Below are 20,341 nucleotides of genomic sequence, written 5' to 3' on the forward strand. Positions count from 1 at the left end.
AAGTTGTGTTCCTCTATTAGACATCCCCCCTATTAGACCAGTTGGAATGATGACCATTAAAATCTCCGCCTATAATTGTTCTATTATTAAATTTGGAAAAAATACTATCCCAGTCACTTTGTGAAGTTCGAACACTCGATGGACAATAGACAGAAACTACATTTCGTAAAAATTTACAGTTTATAATCCTAATATTAATAACTTCTATACCTACATTATTAACCTTTAGTTGTTCTGGTGCAACGCGAATAGATTTATGTAGAACAATTGCTACTCCACCGTATGAGTCTAGTCTGTCATTCCTAAAAATATTGTAGCCTTTAATAGATATTATTGTGGATTCACGAAGCCACGTTTCACTAATTATAGCTATGTGAATTTTGTTCTGAATTAATAAAGCATCAAAACTATCCAATTTAGGGCATAGACTCTGTGCATTTTATTGTATAAAATTTATTTTAAATTTCTTTTTCACCACTATCCATCAACAAGGTCTAATAATCCTCCAAATATCTCTGCTCTTTTAAATAAACTAACTATTACTTTTTTAATTATATAAATAAAATCTTTATACAAACAAAAGCCTTTTCTCCCCATTTTTGGTTAGAGTTTAATACAACATTTTTAATCTTCTGCAAAATTTTCTTAAAATGTATTTTTTTAAATAAGTTTCTAAAATCTATTTTATTTTTTTCTTCTTCGCATGTCTTCCCTAAATTATTATCATAACCTATTTCGTTTTCTATTAACTGTTCAACTGGTTTCTAACATTGAGATTTTCTTTTTTTCTTTCATGCTTTTTCTTCCTGAACTTTTTTCTTCTACTTCTTCCTTTTCATTACCTCCCTCACCTTGCAACTTTAGAACTGTAAAGGTTTTTATTGCACTGTTGACCATTAGACGCATTTATCGTTTCTTGTTGAACTAATAAGCGATTGGATTTGTTGTGTTCTTGGGATATTTTTAAAAATTTATACTTCTAATGCCTTTCTGTAACTTAAATTTTTCTCACTCATAATTTTTCTAATTTTCTTTTCCTTGAGGAACATGGGGCAATTTTTATCTAAAACCATGTGGGGCTTTGCAATTGAGACACGTAATTTCCTTGGTTTCACAGTTTTCATGGTAACCTCCACATTTTGTACAAAGAATCTTTTTCGTAAGACAAAATCTCCAGTGATGTCCAAATTTCCAACAGCCTGAGCATTGACTCAGTGGGAACTGAAATGGTTCAACTTTGAATCTGATTCCATATCCTGTAACATATGCGGGTAGTATATTTCATTTAAAACAAAGATGATATAAGATATATAAAGCTTCACTATTTAACCATTTTCCTTCATAGTCTAAACGTTTCAATCTTTTGACAGCAGTAATTTCAAATTCAGATGTTAAGTTATCAAATATTTCCTTATTATCAAGATCTAGATCCACACCCTTGACTACACCATAAGAATATCGGTTTTACATACATTTAAACCCTAAATCCTCCATCTTTTTACATTTTAGAAGTTTAGATGCACCTGAACTGAACTATTTATAAGTATAAATAATAAGTATTTTATATGAGCCTTAATAATAAGTATTTTACATGAGCCTTTGTATTTTATTTTTACAATGTCTTGAATATTTTCAGCTCTAAGTAACTTGGCCATAGCAAATTGTTTAGGTAAGATTTTTAATGATGTCAAGACGACTTCATGTTTATTTCGTGTAAGATCGTTTTCAACTTGGGCTTGCTCGTTCTGAGAACCTATAGAATTACTCATTATACGATATTTAACCCTCCCCTTTGTAACGGTAATAAATCTGTCATCATTACTTTCATCACTGCCTTCATGGAGTCTTTTATCAGCCCGTTGTTCACATTGTATAGATGATTCCACTAACATATTATCCTCCCTTTCCACCAAATGATTGATTTCCCTCTCACTTTTATTTTCAAATAACAAATGATCATTATTTTCCTTTTCATCGCTATCGTTAACACTCATCCTCACTTTATAAAAACTTATGACGGTATATTGATAAAATTAGCAAAGCGTAAACAATACGTCCGAACACCGTAACGACTCGCGCGTGTGTTTTCTTTTGTTCTCCTATTAATTTTGGTATTCCACCAAACTTTCTACAAAATTTTCTGCTTTTAGTTTGCTTTTCTTTTTGTTTTCCTATTATAATATATATTATAATTTCCTAACGGCAACAACATTTAACATTCTTCATGAATTTATAATATTAATAGATTCCGAGTCAAGAGGTTAACATAGAAATATATGTGGCAACCATTCTTTATTAATGATTTAATTGAGTGTTTTAGATTTCAACATCTGAGGAGAATGCTAATCCAGTATCATAGATAACGGAAACAAAAACAAACAATGCAACGGTTTTTGGGTGTAGTAGGAAAACAAATAAAATATTTTAATTAAAAAAAATTATAATAAATATTAAAAAGTAAAATTTAATAACCTTATTTTTGACAAATTATCACTGTCTCAATCGCGGTTTCACGGCCCCTTGGTCTATTTGTTTCTCTGTCTACGAATTATAACATGCAACTGGCAACTTTAGTGTTTTCGTTAATAAAAATTCGAAAGACAGTTAAACGTCACTTTCTAAAAGTGAAAAAAGTTATTAAAACCAAACAAACCAAACACAACAAATTTAGATTACATAATAAAACCTAACTTGATGTGGTATCAATCAATTTATAAAGTTGGATAATGGCATAAATTATTTTATAACGTTTTTTGAGGTCTCCTTGTGTCTATAAAATTATGGAAGGCCCAGGCATGAGTTTGTTTCAAGGGGCCGCGAGTATTCATATTAATAATAGCGCGCAAGATAGGCTTGAAGAACAAGAAGAACTGGAAGACCAAAAACGTCGTAATGAAGAGGTAATTCCAAATACACCATACAATGTTTCTTTAGCATTGTTTGTTTACAAAGTTTGTTTGTTTTTTAGCTTCAGCAGAATTTAGACAATGCTTTTGACGATCTTCAAGTCGACGATGATAACAGTTCTGTAAACAGTAGTGGCAATTACACATTAGACGCAACACGTGCGAATGGTGGTATGTAAATACGAATATTTTATATAAAAAAATACAATCAATATTAAACAAAGCAATGAGCATATGTTAAGATTATCAAATTATTTGCGTTTCAAATGTATTCTATTATGAAAGATTTTTGTTTTCTGAATGAAATATTTTCATTACAATGTTACCAAGTATCTATTAATTAAATCTAAAGGTTGTAATACATCTGTCACAATCTAAAATATAAAAACTACACAAACTATGATTGTTTAATTCTTCTTTGTGTACAGTTCATCATCCCACTAGAACAGGATTGCCACCTACATATGTTGAGTCACTAAATCACCTAAAAGAAACTCAGCATGGTTCAGACTCTCCAAAACACTACAATGAGTCTCCAAAAAATAATTTGCAACACCTAAGAAATCATGAAGATGCTATGAAATGCTCTTACAGCCCATTTGGGGCTGGTGATGGCCAAAATCATTACTTTAATCCAGATGTTAGAGGTATGTCTTTAACTATTATATATATACAATTATTGTCATTAAAAAGTATCAAGGCCGTCTCGGCTCTTTATTAACAACATTATCAAATTACCATAAATTTTATAAACAGCTATTCATTTGTTCATGCAAATGAAAATGTTAAAAATATTGTGAGAAGCCGGTTGGCGTGGTTGGTAGATACTTGCCTTTCATGCCGAAGGTTTTGGGTTCGATTCCCACCCAGGACAGACATTTGTGTGCATGAACATGTCTGTTTGTCCTGAGTCTGGGTGTAATTATCTATGTAAGTATGTATTTACAAAAGAAAAGTAGTATATGTAGTATATCAGTTGTCTGGTTCCATAACACAAGCTTTGTACAAGCTTAATTTGGGATCAGATGGCCGTGTGTGAAAAATGTCCCAGGATATTATTATTATTATTATATTGTTCTTTTTGAATTTAAAATAACATATTTTTATCTTTTTTTACTCTATTTTAAATATCATACACTTTACCCAATCACCTACAGAAAACTGCTAGTTAAAAATGTTTAATGCCTGTTTTAAATGTAATTTTTTTAGGTCACCTAAATGGTATCAACAATTACGATGCACGACAAGAATTTATGAGTAATGAACAATTAAAATTTTTATATGAGGTAATTATGCTTCTTTCATACTAACAAAAAATATAAAGGGTTTAAGTTTAGTTTAAAAATAAATAATGTTATTACATTATTTGAAAGTAAATTTAAATTGATATTCAATTTGTAAAAATTCTTTTTTTTATGTGTGTTAACGAAGTTTACACAGATGATGTAACTTTTACTTACCAATGTTTGTTGCTCAAGTAAAAATTAAAAATTTTAATTTTTAGTTGTTGCTCAACTAAAAATTAAAATTAAAACAAACTAGAATACAGTCAATATTACTTAAATTAACTGAACATATTATCTGAGATGTCAAAATTTAATCTGTTATTGGATTGATTTGAAAATATGTTCACACACACACAGTTCAAATTTATTGTACTGGTGGTAGGGCTTTGTGCAAGCTCGCCTGGGTAGGTACCACTCACTCATCATATTCTACTGCAAAACAGCATACTTGGTATTGTTGTGTTCCGGTTGGAAAGGGTGAGTGAGCCAGTGTAATTACTGGCACAAGGGATCTAATATCTTAGTTCCCACAGTTGGTGGCGTATTGGTGATGTAAGCGATAATTAACATTTCTTACAATGCCAATGTCTATGGTGTTGGTGACCACTCACCATCAGGTGGCCCATATGCTCGTCCACCTTCCTATTCTATAAAAAAAACTTGACTTGATTTGTAAGTTGATCGACTACACAAGCCCCATTCCCTTTGGTTGTACTCAATTAATCACAGGTCGTTGTAATCAAGTAATTTCCTATGAGCATTTTTGCATCATCATTTTTCAAAGGAAATTTAAACATTATTGTATTGTTGCAGATGCGTGTTAAAGAATGTGAGCAATATGCTACACAAATTGAGGCACTTGATACTGAAACGGACAATCTGAGAGCAAAACTGTTGGCTGCTGTTCATGACAAAGACAAGGCACAGTCTTCATTGCAGGAAGCACATCATTTGCTTGGTAAGAAAAACATAACAATTACTACTCGATATTAAAATCGATATTAAAACTAATGACTTTAAGAAATGTAGCACTTTTGAGAACAAATGATATTACTATATATAAGCTGCATACCGCACACGGGTATCGGTAGCATCAACGCTTCGCTAATTTTTGGACAATGAGTATTTAATACATACATATACAGCCTTACATATATATATTAAATTGATTTCTCTCTTTTTGTCATTAATGATTTCATATTAAAAAAGTAAGATTTTTTTTACTAATTACTCCATAAACAAGATTATTATTAATGGACCATTTCTCACAGCATCTAGCAAGCACAAGTCGATGGAGCTGGAGCAACAGGTGATCGCGCTGAGCAAGCAGGTGCAGCAGGGCGAGCACGACAAGGAGCAGCTGCAACTCGAGCTGCGCGCCGCCGACAGCGCGCTGCGAGACGCGCAGCAACGGCTGCACGCGCTGCAGGTGCGCCGCGCTCGGCGGGCACGGAACCGTTTACTATGCATGATTAGGATCCGCCGGTTGCGTAGCCCTCGCACGACGCGCAGATTAGGGGATGATGACCTCTGGGCTACTACATAGAAATTCTCGACGACAAAACCCAATAAGATTGACAAGAAAATTAATATTATACGTTTTAAAAGTTTTTTATGTAACTAGTGCAACGTGATAATGTTGTGACTCGATGAATCTTCTCGGTCGTTTACTTCATTGCTGAAGGTCGTGTCCACTCTGATCTAGGGTCTTGGTCACGATGATAATACTCGATGAATATAACATTCTATTTAAATATTTCTAAACAAAATTCATTTCTTTCCATTTTTTATTAAGTGGAGAAAACAAATAAAATTGTGAAAATTTCCAGGTGGCTCACTCACACGACACTGATGCCTTGTTTAGAGAACAGCATGACAGGTACATTTTTATTTTATTATACATTATCAATATGATGGTTACGATATACACAGAGTATATAAAAATATCAACTAAATTTCAGACATCGTGAAGAAATGGACAGGTTACATAAGGATTTGATGAAAGCCAAAAGTCGACTGGATGAAAAGGTTAATATATAATTTGCTTACTTTATTTTTATGCTGTTTTAACACAAATCTAATTTTTAAAATGTATTAATTTTGAATGATGCGAGTGCCGTTTCTTATTTTTTTGTATAAAATCTAACGGAATTCACTACAATTACAACTCTACAGATAAATAAATAAACAAATACTTTTATATTTTTCATTGTAATACTCTACAGTTACGGCATTATTATTTTTTTTACTTCCTCCCATACATTTTATTATGAAGTAATTATTAACAAAATAATAATAAACCACAATGACATTGGTATCGCTCCTTATGCGAGAGTTCGAGCCACATGGTAGCTAGCGCAAACTGGTTTATTTCGGTTTGACCTAGACCGTTTGTGCTAGACTCTACTACAAACTACAAGCTGATTTATCTGTACTGTATTAAAATAATATATTGCATTTGAACAGACTCATAAATGAAGGAAAAAAAAACTCAAACGATTCAAAACCGATTTTAACAGTATTCGAATGTTTACTTAACATGTAAAACCGGATTACGCATCTCTAAACTTGTACCCCCCCCCCCCCCCATTGCTAATGACTTGGATGAAAATCACATGTGTTTTTTTTTCTTCAGGATAATGAAGTGAAACTTCTCGAAAAACGATGCATGGATCGTGATAGAGAGAAAGAAGAGATATTAATAGAAAAAGGTGCAACAATAAATAGGTTGGCTAGTGAACTGGAAGCGGCACAGAGCAGGCTGGTCAGTGGGGAGTCGGCTCGTTTAAAAGAAAAAGTATTACAATTGACCTCAGAGAGAAACGCAGCCAGGGAACAAGTTAAAGAACTTGGGGTAACAATCATGAACAATTTTAAATTATGCTATTAAGCTAGTCTATGCTGGTCTATTTTAATAAAACTGATTTACTTGAAACTCTTTATTCAAGTCAGTCAGTCACTCTTATAACATTTTTTTTTTTCTTCTTTTTAGTCTAAACTAGAAGTGACCGCGCAGGAATTAGTTATGTGTCGCAATAAAGTATTGACGGGTCAGAGGGAGTACGAGAACTGGAGAACGACACTTAACCAAATACTTACGGAAATTTTGCCCGATAACAATTATAATATAGGTAGGTAGTAATTTGTAACGATTAATTTTAATACACTTTTTCATCTACTTTTGGACTTTAGAATAATTCGAAATTTTGTACACATATTGAGAACCTATCACAATACACAAATATTGTTTTTATTACGTTAAAAAAATATATAGCTTGAATTAAAAATTAAGTTTGCTAGTAGTTAGTTGGTAAAATAAACAATAAATTCACCTCATCTAAAATTTAGTAGGCTCGCTACATACAATAAACCAAATTTAACAAACAGATATTAATTGTCTACAATCTACATAATGAAATATCTCTCTCTTATTGGTTGTCAAAAACCTACCACCGTATCGAAAAGCCCCTCAGACATAAGAAGAACCGGCAAAAGATACCAGCGGTATCTTACTGGTGGTAGAGCTTTGTGCAAGCTCGTCTGGGTAGGTACCACCCACTCATCAGATATTCTACCGCAAAACAGCAGTACTTGTTATTGTTGTGTTCCGGTTTGAAGGGTGAGTGAGCCAGTGTAATTACAGGCACAAGGGACATAAAATCTTAGTTCCCAAGGTTGGTGGCGCATTGGATATATAAGCGATGGTTGACATTACTTACAATGCCAATGTCTAAGAGCGTTTGGTGACCACTTACCATCAGGTGGCCCATATGCTCGTCCGCCTTCCTATTCTATAAATAAAAAAGCGGGATGTCAGTGTTACCATTGAAAAAATATGTTTGGTTCGTTAGTGAAGATATTTCATCGACAATATTTAGAATATGTACTAGTGGTGTATGTGAGAAACAATGTAGATTGCAACGCTAACTATGGCAACATGAGTGTGACGAATGATTTCGATATATTTCTAAAGTGCCTTCAAATTTGCCTTAGATGTATGTACGCAAGTATTAAGAAAGACTCGACATTATTATTTTATTATAATTTTTTTGGGACATTTTTTATACGGCCATCCGATCCCAAATTAAGCTTATACAAAGCTTGAGTTATGGAAACCAGACAACTGATATACTACATATACTACTTTTGACTGCCTCGTTGGTATAGTGGCTTGATGTAAGGCCGCAGACCCGGAGGTCCTGGTTTCAATTCCCAGGTCGGGCCAATAAAAAGTTATTGGAATTTTCTGACATAAAATTCTCAGTAGCCCGGAGTCTGGAAGTTGGAAGTGTGTACACTCCCGTGCCTCGGAAAGCACGTAAAGCCGTCGGTCCTGCGCCTGAACTCTTTCCGGTCGTGTCGGATTGCCGTCCCATCGGATTATGAGAGTTAGGGAATAGAGAGTGCATCTGTGTTTGCGCACACACTTGTGCACTATAATATCTCCTGCGTAGTTGGTTAATCTCTTCGAGATTGGCCGCCATGGCCGAAATCGGTCTGGAGAACATTATTATTATTCCTACTTTTCTTTTGTAAATACATACTTATATAGATAATTACACCCAGACTCAGGAAAAACAGACATGTTCATGCACACAAATGTCTGTCCTGGGTGGGAATCGAACCCACAACCTTCGGCGTGAAGGCAAGTATCTTCCAACCACGCCAACCGGCTCGTCAATATTTCTTAATATTTTTAAAATGTTTTCATAACACATGTTAATTTATTGATTAATAATTTAACAATGGTTTGTTGTGATATTATGCATGTAATATTGTTGTTAAAGCTGACCCGCCATCTCCTGGAAAATTAGCGACACTTAAAGAATTTTTGAGTCGTTATAAACAACAGGCGCAAAAGTTGTCGACTATGCAAGAAGAAATAACGAAACGGTAAAAAAAAATATTTTATTACAAATTGAAATATCCAAAATCAAATCACATTCAATTTTTCTTTTATGTGTATTAAGAGTAATTAATTGTATGAAACAAAAATACTATGAAAATATTTTGTTTATTACATTTCTGTCGAATATGGCAACATTTATACACATTGATAGATATATAAACGATACAAATTTATTTCACTTTTATATAGTGAAAAACGGCTGGAACAACATAGAAAACAAGAATCGGATTTGCGAACAAAATTAGAAGAACAAAAAGGTATAGAAATGCAGCTCAACTCGCGCCTCGCCGTGCTGCAGAATAAATTGGAACTGCTGGGAACTAACTCGGACAGCGAATTAGTGGAGACTTACAAACAGCAGAACGAACACATGAGAAAAGATGTCGAGGATCTACGGGCTGAGATAAAAACCGTATGCTAATCAATATTAACTAATATATTTCATTATTTAATCTTTGCTTACTGTTCACTATTATTACGCGTTTTGTTAAATTAAACCACACTTTACTTGATGAGAAGACACGCTTTATTGTAAATTAAATTTGACACTATTATTTTTTAAAGTACAATGTCAGTGTACAGCTTCTGACATATATAATGTATTTAGTATAAGAACTCCTTAGAATAATTATTTTACACACATTACTATTAGACACTTACTATATAAAATTATATTTGGATTTGAAGTAATAATAAATTAATGATTAATATAAAAATAACAGTGTAATAAGAATAACAAACAGAGCTTTTGAGCTCTCTGATGATGATGATGATGATGACATTCTAATTTCTCAATCTGACTAAAATCCTTACAGAAGTCATACTAAAAGTATACTATTATATACTTAAATATTCGTGTATTTCATCCCGCGTTTATACAGTAACAGCCTGTTAATGTCCCACTGCTGGGCTAAGGCCTCCTCTCCCATTTGAGGAGAAGGTTTGGAGCTTATTCCACCACGCTGCTCCAATGCGGGTTGGTAGAATACACATGTGGTAAATTTCAGTGCAATTAGACTTAAGGTTAAGATTCACGCGTTCTAACCACTAGGCCATCTCGGCTTTTTTTTTTAATCCCGCGTTTAATTTGGATTATACTCGCCAGTGTCATACAAATGATCAGTTCGTAATAAGTGCATCTTATTACGTAACTATCAGTACAATATACCAGATGGTCTAATATTTATGATAAATTCACAGCTTCTTTGTTAAGAGTCATAGCCTGCAATAATAAGTATTACTTAATAAATACTTCAAATCAGGGTGATAGTTCCTGACATTGCCACATTCAAACATACAAACTCTCCAACTTTAATATATTAATGTAAATGTGGATCGACGAAGTTGTTTATTTATTCACCAGCTGGAACTGAAATACACTGAACTCGAAATGGATTACGACAAACTTAAAAACGAGAAAGGTAGTCGAGCTTCACTTGTCCAGGAAGCGAACGCCGATCTCCTGCGCGAGCTGGAAAGATACAATGGACAGCTGAAACACACGCTCAAGGAAAATGGTGAATTAAAGTCTCTATATCTCCAGGTTCGTTGAAAACTCATGCACATGCATACAATATATATAATTACGCGCCAAGTTCACACGAAATTATATAATTAATTTATACAATTATTGCAAATACATAAACAGTATTTCCTAATGATAATTTATTCTTTACTATATAGCTATGTGTTCTATTTTAAGTCATTATTACCTGTGATATTTCGTTTGTATTTTTATGGCACTTTTTAACAATTATAAGGTGTGCAGCGCACGTGATTCAATAACGAGAGAATTGAAAGACGTACACACAAAAACACAAAGGGAGATAGAACAATACAAAACGCAGGAGAGGGAGTATATCGAGCGGATAGAGAACGAGAAAAGACAAGTTGAAAAACTGACAACGGACCTGTCCAACTGTAGAGAAGAGTTAGAGAGAGCTAATAAAAGAATATCAGAGTTGCAAAAAGAGTTCACAGACAAACAGAAGGAATTCACCGATAAACTTGACAAGTTTCTTGAAGGTATGCGCATTATATGTTACGTATGAACTCAATTCCTTACTAAACCTTTTAATTATATTTCTTAAGATGTTTTGTATTTTCAGATGAAAAAACAGCCATGCGAAAAGAAATGGCAGCGTGTGCGCAATGCGAAAAACAATTGAAACATATCAGGAACTTGGAAGACCAACTGAACAAGCGTAATTTAAAATTGGGTACTGATTTTATTTCTTTAAGTAGCCATTTTCCATCTAATTAATGTTTTAATAATTATTTATATTATGCCTCTTCGGGGCACTTTTAGTTCAGTGCAGAAATTTATAATTGAAGGAAAAATTCTACGTGTCTTCCAAAAACACGATCAACCATTACCATAAAAAAAAAATTAAAAAATAATGTATACAAATTTTATATAATTATTAGCGGCCCAGGAGAGTAACGAAACACTGATGAAAGAGCTTAAAGGCAAGGCGCAGTTCTTCCAGAAGTACATAGTGGAGCGATACAAAAAACTCAGTGACCTGCGCTCCGTCGCAACCAACACGGAGAGTGACGAAGTGAGCCCCGTGACGTCACCAGCGCGAGCTTCACCTGGGCGCAACCGTGACCACGACAACGACAATGATCACGATGATGATGACCAACAGGCCGACCATGACCATCAGGTAATGAGCTAAGTTGTATTTTTAACTAAGCTTGCTTGTTTAAAGAGTAGACAATGAAATCAGTATTGCTATTAATAGATTTAAAAACGAAGTCAATTGTAAATTATTTACGTTTCAAATTACCCATTAGATATTTAATATTTAATAAATAAACTATATTTGCTTTACTCTATTAAATTATTCTCGATATAAATCGTCTACTGCGATTCTCTCTATTTGTAAATTTACTTTTTAATACGATGTTGTATATCAGGTATCTTACACGAATAGTCGTGTCATGTAGCAGATAAAAAAATTTATTGTACTCGTTTCAGGCTGAACTAATGATGAAGGAGAAGGCAATACGCGACCAAATAGCCGAGAAATTCACATTGGAAATTAAAACGATCGAAATGAATTGCGCGAGACGATTAAAAGAAATGGAGACCGAACAAATGACAGCGGTGACAAAACTAAAGGACTTATTAGAGCGAAAAGCCACGGAAGTGGATACTTTGAAACAGTTTATATTATCTGAAAGAGCGAAAGTCACCCAGATACTAGAATCGAAAGAAAACGAAATATCTATTCTCATAAAAGAGCATAACGAGCTACAAAAGGAATGTCAAAAGGCCAAAGACGATGTTGGCGAATGGCGGCACAAAGCTGAAAAATATAAAGAAAGGCTGTCCCGCTTGGGTTCATTGGAAGATATAATAAAGAAAGAAAAAGAAGATTGGAAACAGAAAAGCAATTTGACAGCTAAAGAATTTCATACAATGAGAACGAAGTTGCTAGAATTACAAGCGCATATGTCGCAACTCGAAGAAAAGTATGCAAAAGTACAATCAGATTATCAAGTTCTGCAGGAAAAGTACAAAAACGCGAAGAAAACAGTTTTAACGTATAAAGTAAATAATTAATGAAACATTGAATTTGATATTTATCTTACTCAAAAAACAAATATATTTATATACTACATATTTTTATATACTAAAGTAGCCTCTTACTTACTACTAGTTCTTAAAACGTCGTTTTGCAATATTAATAATAATAAGCTGCACTGGTTTAGAATATTGATTGTACCGAAAATAACTAGCAAAACGTCAGTGGTGACACTTATCACAAATTAAATTACATATGTAGACTTACTTACTTTCTCACTAATCTTCGATCAACAATTAAGTTAGGGATCAGCTTATACATTTAAATTTTATTATTTTTTTCGTGTTTGAGTTGTTTTGAGCACATAATTATTTAATGCCCATTTTTCTAAGGTCCGATTTTTTGTTATTTACGTGTTACGAGTACGAATAATAAAATTATTTTTGTGACAAAATATATTTATAATACAATTATGTTTCAGGATTACATGGCGAAGAAAGACACCCACATAAACAACGAAATGAACAGGATACAAGACGAATATCGCAAGATTTTTGTAAAACTGCAAAATCAAATTAACTATTACGTTAATTGCAGGGTGTTAGAGGAGAAGAAACACAAAGAAAAGAGACCGCAGTCACAACAGCACGTTCAGGTCGATGTAAGTAATAAGTATCATTCCTTCCGAAAATCTCCAACGTTGCCTATTTTAAAATCAGCTACGAAATGATGCTGCAACCTAAGACGTTGATCTGAGCTATGTTTTTATCGTATCTCATGTGTATGTATTAACTATGTATATATTTATTTCACACATATGTCTTTATAGTTTATTATATAGCCGAGATGGCCCAGTGGTAAGAACGCGTGAATCTCAACCGATCCGGGCAAGCACCACTGGATTTTCATGTGCTTAATTTGTGATTATATTTTTGATTCATCTCGTGCTTTACGGTGAAGAAAAACATCGTGAGGAAACCTGGATGCGTCTAATTTCACTGAAATTCTGCCAAATGTGTATTCCACCAACCCGCACTGGAGCAGCGTGGTGAATATGTAAATATATTTAATGTTTGTTTATCTGTTCATATACTTCCACTAAACTATACTATACAACGTTACCATCCTTATATTTACTTTATTTTATTGCAACGACATTTTCGGCTCTCATTAATTTTTCATTTATACATATTTAAAAAAAAAGACCTTTGTTTCAGTATACGGAAAAATTAAACGAATTGACGGAAGACTTTGCTCGCCTTGCAAAATCGAATTTCAAGGAATCGCCTGATCTTCACTGACATCTACTGAAAATGTCAAAACAATTTAATAGACAATCCATAGTGTACTAATCATATTGAATTTAATAGTATTCAAGTGAGTGTAAAATGAAACTGCATCTGAAAAGGTTATAGAATAGCCCCAAACAGAAAACGGTGAAATATCTCATATCCACACATTCAACGTTTATTTAAATTTTTAATACATATTAGTTATAATCTATCAAATTTAAATATTCCTTTAGCAGTACTGTCTTGTAACAAATTTTATTTTTTTATTTTTAGACATTTCCTAATGTATTCATGTGTAATTTTAAGTAAACAGAAATCTATATTTATCAATTTAATTCAAAAATCAATAAGATATCATTTTTAATAATTAAACATTAACATTAAATGATGTCAATAACATACATTAAATAAAAGTTGTAACAAATTGAGGTCCATCCAACTTCAAATGCTCGATCAACACATTATTTTTTATTCATCTTGTATTTATCCAAGCTTTAATGGTCGCGAAGTACTTAAACATAAAAAAAAAATGTTGCATTTACCTAGTGTTAATATAAGAATGTAGCATCGTTACATATCGAAATGTGTACTTCATAAATATTAATAAAAAAATATTGCCATTTACACACAAATGAAGTTGATGATTACAGTTAATTAAACTTTTATAAAATTTAATTATTACGTAAAGGCTATAAACCTTATTGTAATTTGAATATTTTTGGTGCCTTCTTTCGTTTTAGTATAATGATATATTTCAATAATTAAAAATAAAATGTACAATAATTTATATTGTTTAATATTAAGTAATATGACAATTTTATGCATATTTACATGTACAAATTATTAATATTGAAGGTCGACTAGAATTGGATTGAAATGAAAAAAATAAATATATTTTTGATAAAATATTCACTATTGAGAAATAATTATTCCTGTGATAAAGCTTGTAAATATAAAACAGTATTAAAAATAGTTCAAACATAATCTCAACATTCCAAATGATTCCACAATAACTATTACATGTCCATACATAAATTAGTAACTAATAAGTGTTCCCAATAATGTCGAATTTATTTATTATTGCTCAATTGTTAGTTTACGAGAAATATGTTGATTAGTAGTATTAGTTGTGTGTATATAAGCTCGCTTTTTTATAGTTTAAAGTTAAACTAGTTGTACTACGACGACGAAACTAATTACAAATTCTACTTTATATTATTGTGTTTATGATTGCAAATAAAACTATTATTTAATTTAACGACTTAGTCTTTTATTTTTTTACATAATATTTTGATGGAACAAACGGCATTTTTGTAATTTTACTCTTAACATCTTTTCCACGTATGTTAACGAGTAATTCGGTACCAATTTTCTTAAATTCCTCGGTTACATAGCCCATAGCAACATTTCCACCTAGAGATGGACTTGGGCAACCGCTTGTTATCTTACCTATGTCAACTCCTTGCACGCTCTTAAGCACGGCATCTTTCCGCGCTGGTGCTCCACTCTCTATTCTTATCCCTATTCTTCTTTTACTAACACCCTCCTTAATTTGTCGCAATATAATATTAGCGCCGGGGAAATTATGCTCATTTCTACGTGCTTTTGCAATCAACCATGTCAAACTGGCTTCTACTGGGGTAACAGTTTCATCAATATCATTGCCATATAAACATAAACCTGCTTCTAATCGAAGCGAATCCCTCGCTCCGAGACCAGCTAGCTTTACATCCGGAGATTGTAATAACGCCTCCACTACGTTTTCCGCCTTATCCGCAGGTATAGATATCTCAAATCCATCCTCACCCGTGTAGCCACAGCGAGTCACACGACATTCGACACCGGCTACTGTCCCAATTTTTGAATTCATAAACATTAAATCGGCCAACGGAATGTCCGTCAGAGGTTGTATATTACACGCCGCCATTGGGCCTTGCACTGCAATGAGAGCTCTTTCAGTAACATCCCAAAAATTGATGGTGACATCTTTACCTTTCTTACGGAATATTTCCGACGTTTCTAACATGTGCCGTTTGTCAACTTCCAATCGCCCAGCATTCGAGACAATATAAAGCTGGTTATCCATAACTTTAGTGACTATAAGATCATCAATTATTCCTCCTTTTTCATTTAGAAATACGGTCAAGGAACTAGTTCCAGGTGCCATTCCTTTTAGGTCCACGGGACATATCGACTCAAACCATGAAATACAGTCCTTACCTCGAACATTTGTCTGTAGCATGTGCGAAACGTCAAAAATCGAAGCACTTTTTCTAGTAAAGAGATGAGACGACGAAACACTCATATCTGCATATTGCACTGGTAAGTAAAATCCAGCGAAGTCGACTAATTTTCCATTGTGTTTTTTATGCAAATTGTACAGACTTGTTTGCTTAACATTTCCGTCACTAAAATTACGTATTTGTTGTTTAGTAACATTGAGGGGACCTCGATGTAAAATTTTTTTTCCGAAAACGTTAATGCTCTTGGAAGTCATTTTACATTACAAGTGCTCGAAGTGTTTCGACACAACTGTGTGTCTGATTAGTTATCAAGTTTTAGTAATGACTGGTCAAGGGTCAAGTAATAGTGTAAAACTTTTTGATAACAATAATAACGACATATGGCAATATGAATAAAATTTAAATCAGCTTCATCAATAAGATTGTTTTTTTTCACATCTTATTTGAGGAATTTTGTTACAAAATGTCTTTTATCATTATGCAATCTTGTTTATCTTTTATAGCAGTATTTTCGAACTGTTCATCTCTTAGAAATATATTTAGTAAAAAATGGATTACACAGGCAAAGGTACTTAAGCTACATTGACTATGATTGCAAGTTCTTGTAGCTTTGAATAGCATTTGTTATTGCTATAGTATGGTTCTTTGTTAATAGTTTTAGAATTATATATATATGCAAATTCTGAACTATGTATGTTGTTACTTTTATTTTATTAAATAATATTTTTCAGAAAACAGAAATTGTGTAAGCCTGTAGTAGTAACTTGTGTATATGAGGATTTCTTTATATTAAAAAACGGCATAATTACAAAACTAATGCATTTATTTCATAGTTTTAAACACTACAATTAACATGCTTTAAATACTCTTCGTGATTTAGTAATTCATTTTTTGTTGCTTCTGAATTAGCTATACTGGACAACATAATTGCAATAAATCCGTCGGCATCGGGTTGTTCTCTTAGAAGTTCAGGATTTTTCACTAAATTCTCATTAATTTCTATAAGAGTGCCTTTCATACCACATGGTATATCAAAACTTGTCCCATCAGTCCATTCTACTTTGCAAATAGCCGATTTTGGTGTTAACATCTGTCCCCCCTTTTTACCTTTACCTTTGACTAAGTTACTTAATCTATCCACTTTCCCTATTGTAAAATTGAGGCTATACTTATCAGGTTTTTTAAAAAAGAAATGACTTGGTGCAAGACAGAGTAAAGTAATTCTGTTCGAATGAAACATTAACATAATGTCATTGTTTTCAATACCGTCTACATTCAAAATGTATCTCTTAGTAAAATATCTGTCTGTGAAAGATTTATAAATAGAATTATCATTCAGGTCTATAGAGTCCAATATGTTGTATTCCATATTGCAAAAAGAAGTATATATTTGAAATTATTGCTGCTGTTGCTGTGCTAAAATTCTTGCGCGAATGGCTGCGTGTTTCTTTATTGCTTCTTCATTGTTTGCTTTTTGACGTCGTAGTCGTTCAGCTTTTAAACATTTTCTCATTTCTCGGTCATAGTCATTACAATAACCTAAAAACTTCCGGAATGAATGCTGAAAAGATTTTCATTAATGAAACTTAGTAATAATCTTATCTGTAGATTCGTACAAGATTACATAAAGCTAAGTGTTATATTCAAAATTATTATCTCACATAGAACCAACAATTGAAAAATATTTAAAAATGTGTTCAAAAAAAATGTATTAAGCTTATAGAACTTGAATTAAAACTTAACGCTAAGTAAAAGTTTGTTGGTTACCTCTACGTGACAATCCTGTAGTAATTTTATTAGAACATTGCATTCATCTGTATGTAAATGTGGGGACAAATCTGTGTGCATTACGTATATTAAAACACTCCTCAATTAATATTATAATAATTATTTTTGCAATATTTAATTACGGTAACGTAAATAACACTTAATACATATTTCTTTATGTAATGACATAAAGGGGTTGCCCACTTAAAATGTTTTACCCATAATCCATTTTTACTAAAATGTCCCATAAAATATGAATAGTCTGGAAACATAAAAATAAAGTCATTAAATATAATAATAACAACTTAAATTATAAAAAACTCACTACATAAGCCAAACATGACGTTCTTATGTGATGAATTTAAAATGAAAATAGTAATTAACAAACAAAATCGTATACTATTGTATTGTTGGTTCATTCAAATTGTCATGTGTATTAAAATTTATTTGTGTTTGCCATTTATTTTTTTATTTAAGTTTTTTTAAATACCATTTCAATTATTTGTTTTTAGATTAGTAATAAGATAGTGCTCTTATTGACCTTTAATGTCTGCGAAGTTGTAATGGGAACTTTGGAAGAAAAATTAAAGTGGTAATAACTACTAAGGTGGGATAGTGTTTCATTATAAATAAAGGAAAATTAACCAAGAACTGTGAACTAGTGCATAATACAGCAGAACTATTAGCAAATCGCATGGAATATGTAAATCGAAGGTTTTATTTATTCTAAATTCTTTCTTCGATTGGAATGGGGTATATAGTATTGTCGCTGTTGAAACATTATAGTGGTTCTTAGATTTTTAAGTTGGCAGCACTAATAGAAAAACAAAAAAAACAAACTTGAGTAAAAAGTAAAAACATTATGATTATGTACTCTGTGAACTTAAGCAGGAAAGTTAGTAGTGTATTGCGGGGAATTTTCTTTATACACTAGAACCGACGGTATACGACGGTGTACGACGGTGTAATCAAAATTTACGATCAACCTTTTACTACAATAATGATTATATTATATGCTTTATAAAATATAAAAGAATAATTTATAAATAGTTCTATATTTACCTATCCACAACAGATTTTATATTTTACTGGTGGTAGAGCTATGTGCAAGCTCGTCTGGGTAGGTACCACCCACTCATCAGATATTCTACCGTAAAACAGCAGTACTTGGTATTGTTGTGTTCCGGTTTGAAGGGTGAGTGAGCCAGTGTAATTACAGGCACAAGGGACATAACATCTTAGTTCCCAATGGTTGGTGGCGCATTGGTAATGTAAGCAATGATGAACATTTCTTACAATGGCAATGTCTATGGGCGTTGGTGACCACTTACCATCAGGTGGCCCATATGCTCGTCCGCCTTCCTATTCTATAAAAAAATATTATACATAAGAGCCATTCGTTCTTTCATAAATATAATTGTTTTTCATACTTCAATAGTATTATGACTTGTTATATTTTTCTGTAATATAATCTGATTTAATTTGGTTAAAAGTCACTCTTACTCAGACTCATTAATATATTGAAATACTCTTGATTAGAAAACGATATACCGCGGAACACAAGCACAGCTACAAAACGACTAATCCTATCGTCGGCTGGAAAAAGAGCTGCATCTAACAATACGTCGGGCCAAAAAGTGAGCGAGGGAGGAGCTTTTGGTGGCCCTAAATAATGGCCCTCATCACGGCTGCCTGGCCGAAGTTGGAACGTCGCTCACGGTGGAACGGATAAGAATATTGAGCTTGAGGGTGTCCATCTCTAAAACTCTTATTCCACGGTCCATGTTGGGGCCCTCCTCGAGGGGCGCGTATGAGGTGTAGATATGAAGGCCCAGATGAGGTATCTGGGCTTGATCCTAGACGGAAAAGGGAGCTTCGGGCGGAGCTTTGTCCAACTGGGTCCGAAGCTTATCAATGCTGCTGCCTCCTTGGGCCGCCTCCTACCTAATGTGAGAGGGCCGGAATCACCATGCCTACAAGCTGGTGTGGTTTGCTCCGTGGCGTTGGTGCTATGCGCACCTTCTCCCTCCGCCGTAAGCGTAGCCGGGGCTAGTTGAGTCTCAGAGTTTAGAGGGTTCTCTGTGTCCCGGGAACCCAATTAGAAAAGGAGGCCCGTATAGGCGGGTTAACCATCGAGGCGTCCCGTGCTACCCCCCGAAGAGACGGTGAGGGTACCGCTGATTTTTTAGTGGGTATTCCGGTGCTCTGGAGTTCCAGGCGTCTGCGAGTCCCACATAAACCCTCACTTTATGTGGGGGAAACGCCTAAAATATTAAGTATTTCCTGCGGGTGTTTCCCCTGCACACTACATATATACATATATATATATATCGTTTTGTGTGTAGGACAAAACAAGTGTGGGGACATGTCCTAAGAAGTTTCTCAATTGCCCCCTGGGTCATAAT

At 33.4% G+C, this 20,341-nt stretch overlaps 3 protein-coding genes across 3 annotated transcripts; 1 reads left to right on the forward strand and 2 right to left on the reverse strand.

The window, feature by feature from the left end:
* The first annotated feature begins 2,609 nt into the window (after positions 1-2,609).
* Positions 2,610-15,184, forward strand: LOC126776245 (putative leucine-rich repeat-containing protein DDB_G0290503). Its single transcript, XM_050498559.1, has 19 exons — positions 2,610-2,900; positions 2,969-3,077; positions 3,335-3,553; positions 4,116-4,192; positions 5,006-5,150; positions 5,464-5,621; positions 6,022-6,071; positions 6,154-6,220; positions 6,828-7,046; positions 7,185-7,323; positions 8,980-9,085; positions 9,291-9,513; positions 10,465-10,644; positions 10,862-11,126; positions 11,210-11,320; positions 11,529-11,770; positions 12,085-12,660; positions 13,116-13,295; positions 13,852-15,184. Exons 1-19 carry the CDS (start codon positions 2,781-2,783, stop codon positions 13,933-13,935), a joined length of 3,270 nt encoding a protein of 1,089 aa, XP_050354516.1. The 5' UTR covers positions 2,610-2,780; the 3' UTR covers positions 13,936-15,184.
* LOC126776253 (aminomethyltransferase, mitochondrial) lies at positions 15,124-16,874 on the reverse strand. Its single transcript, XM_050498577.1, has one exon. The coding sequence runs from the start codon at positions 16,421-16,423 to the stop codon at positions 15,197-15,199; it is 1,227 nt and encodes a 408-aa protein (XP_050354534.1). The 5' UTR covers positions 16,424-16,874; the 3' UTR covers positions 15,124-15,196.
* Positions 16,875-16,976: 102 nt separating this feature from the next.
* LOC126776266 (protein Abitram) lies at positions 16,977-18,091 on the reverse strand. Its single transcript, XM_050498592.1, has 2 exons — positions 17,937-18,091; positions 16,977-17,730 (listed from the first exon to the last, which is right to left on the reverse strand). Exon 2 carries the CDS (start codon positions 17,536-17,538, stop codon positions 17,005-17,007), a length of 534 nt encoding a protein of 177 aa, XP_050354549.1. The 5' UTR covers positions 17,539-17,730; positions 17,937-18,091; the 3' UTR covers positions 16,977-17,004.
* Between the last annotated feature and the right edge of the window lie 2,250 nt (positions 18,092-20,341).

This window comes from Nymphalis io, chromosome 20 (assembly GCF_905147045.1).
Source record: "Nymphalis io chromosome 20, ilAglIoxx1.1, whole genome shotgun sequence".
NCBI lineage: Eukaryota > Metazoa > Arthropoda > Insecta > Lepidoptera > Nymphalidae > Nymphalis > Nymphalis io.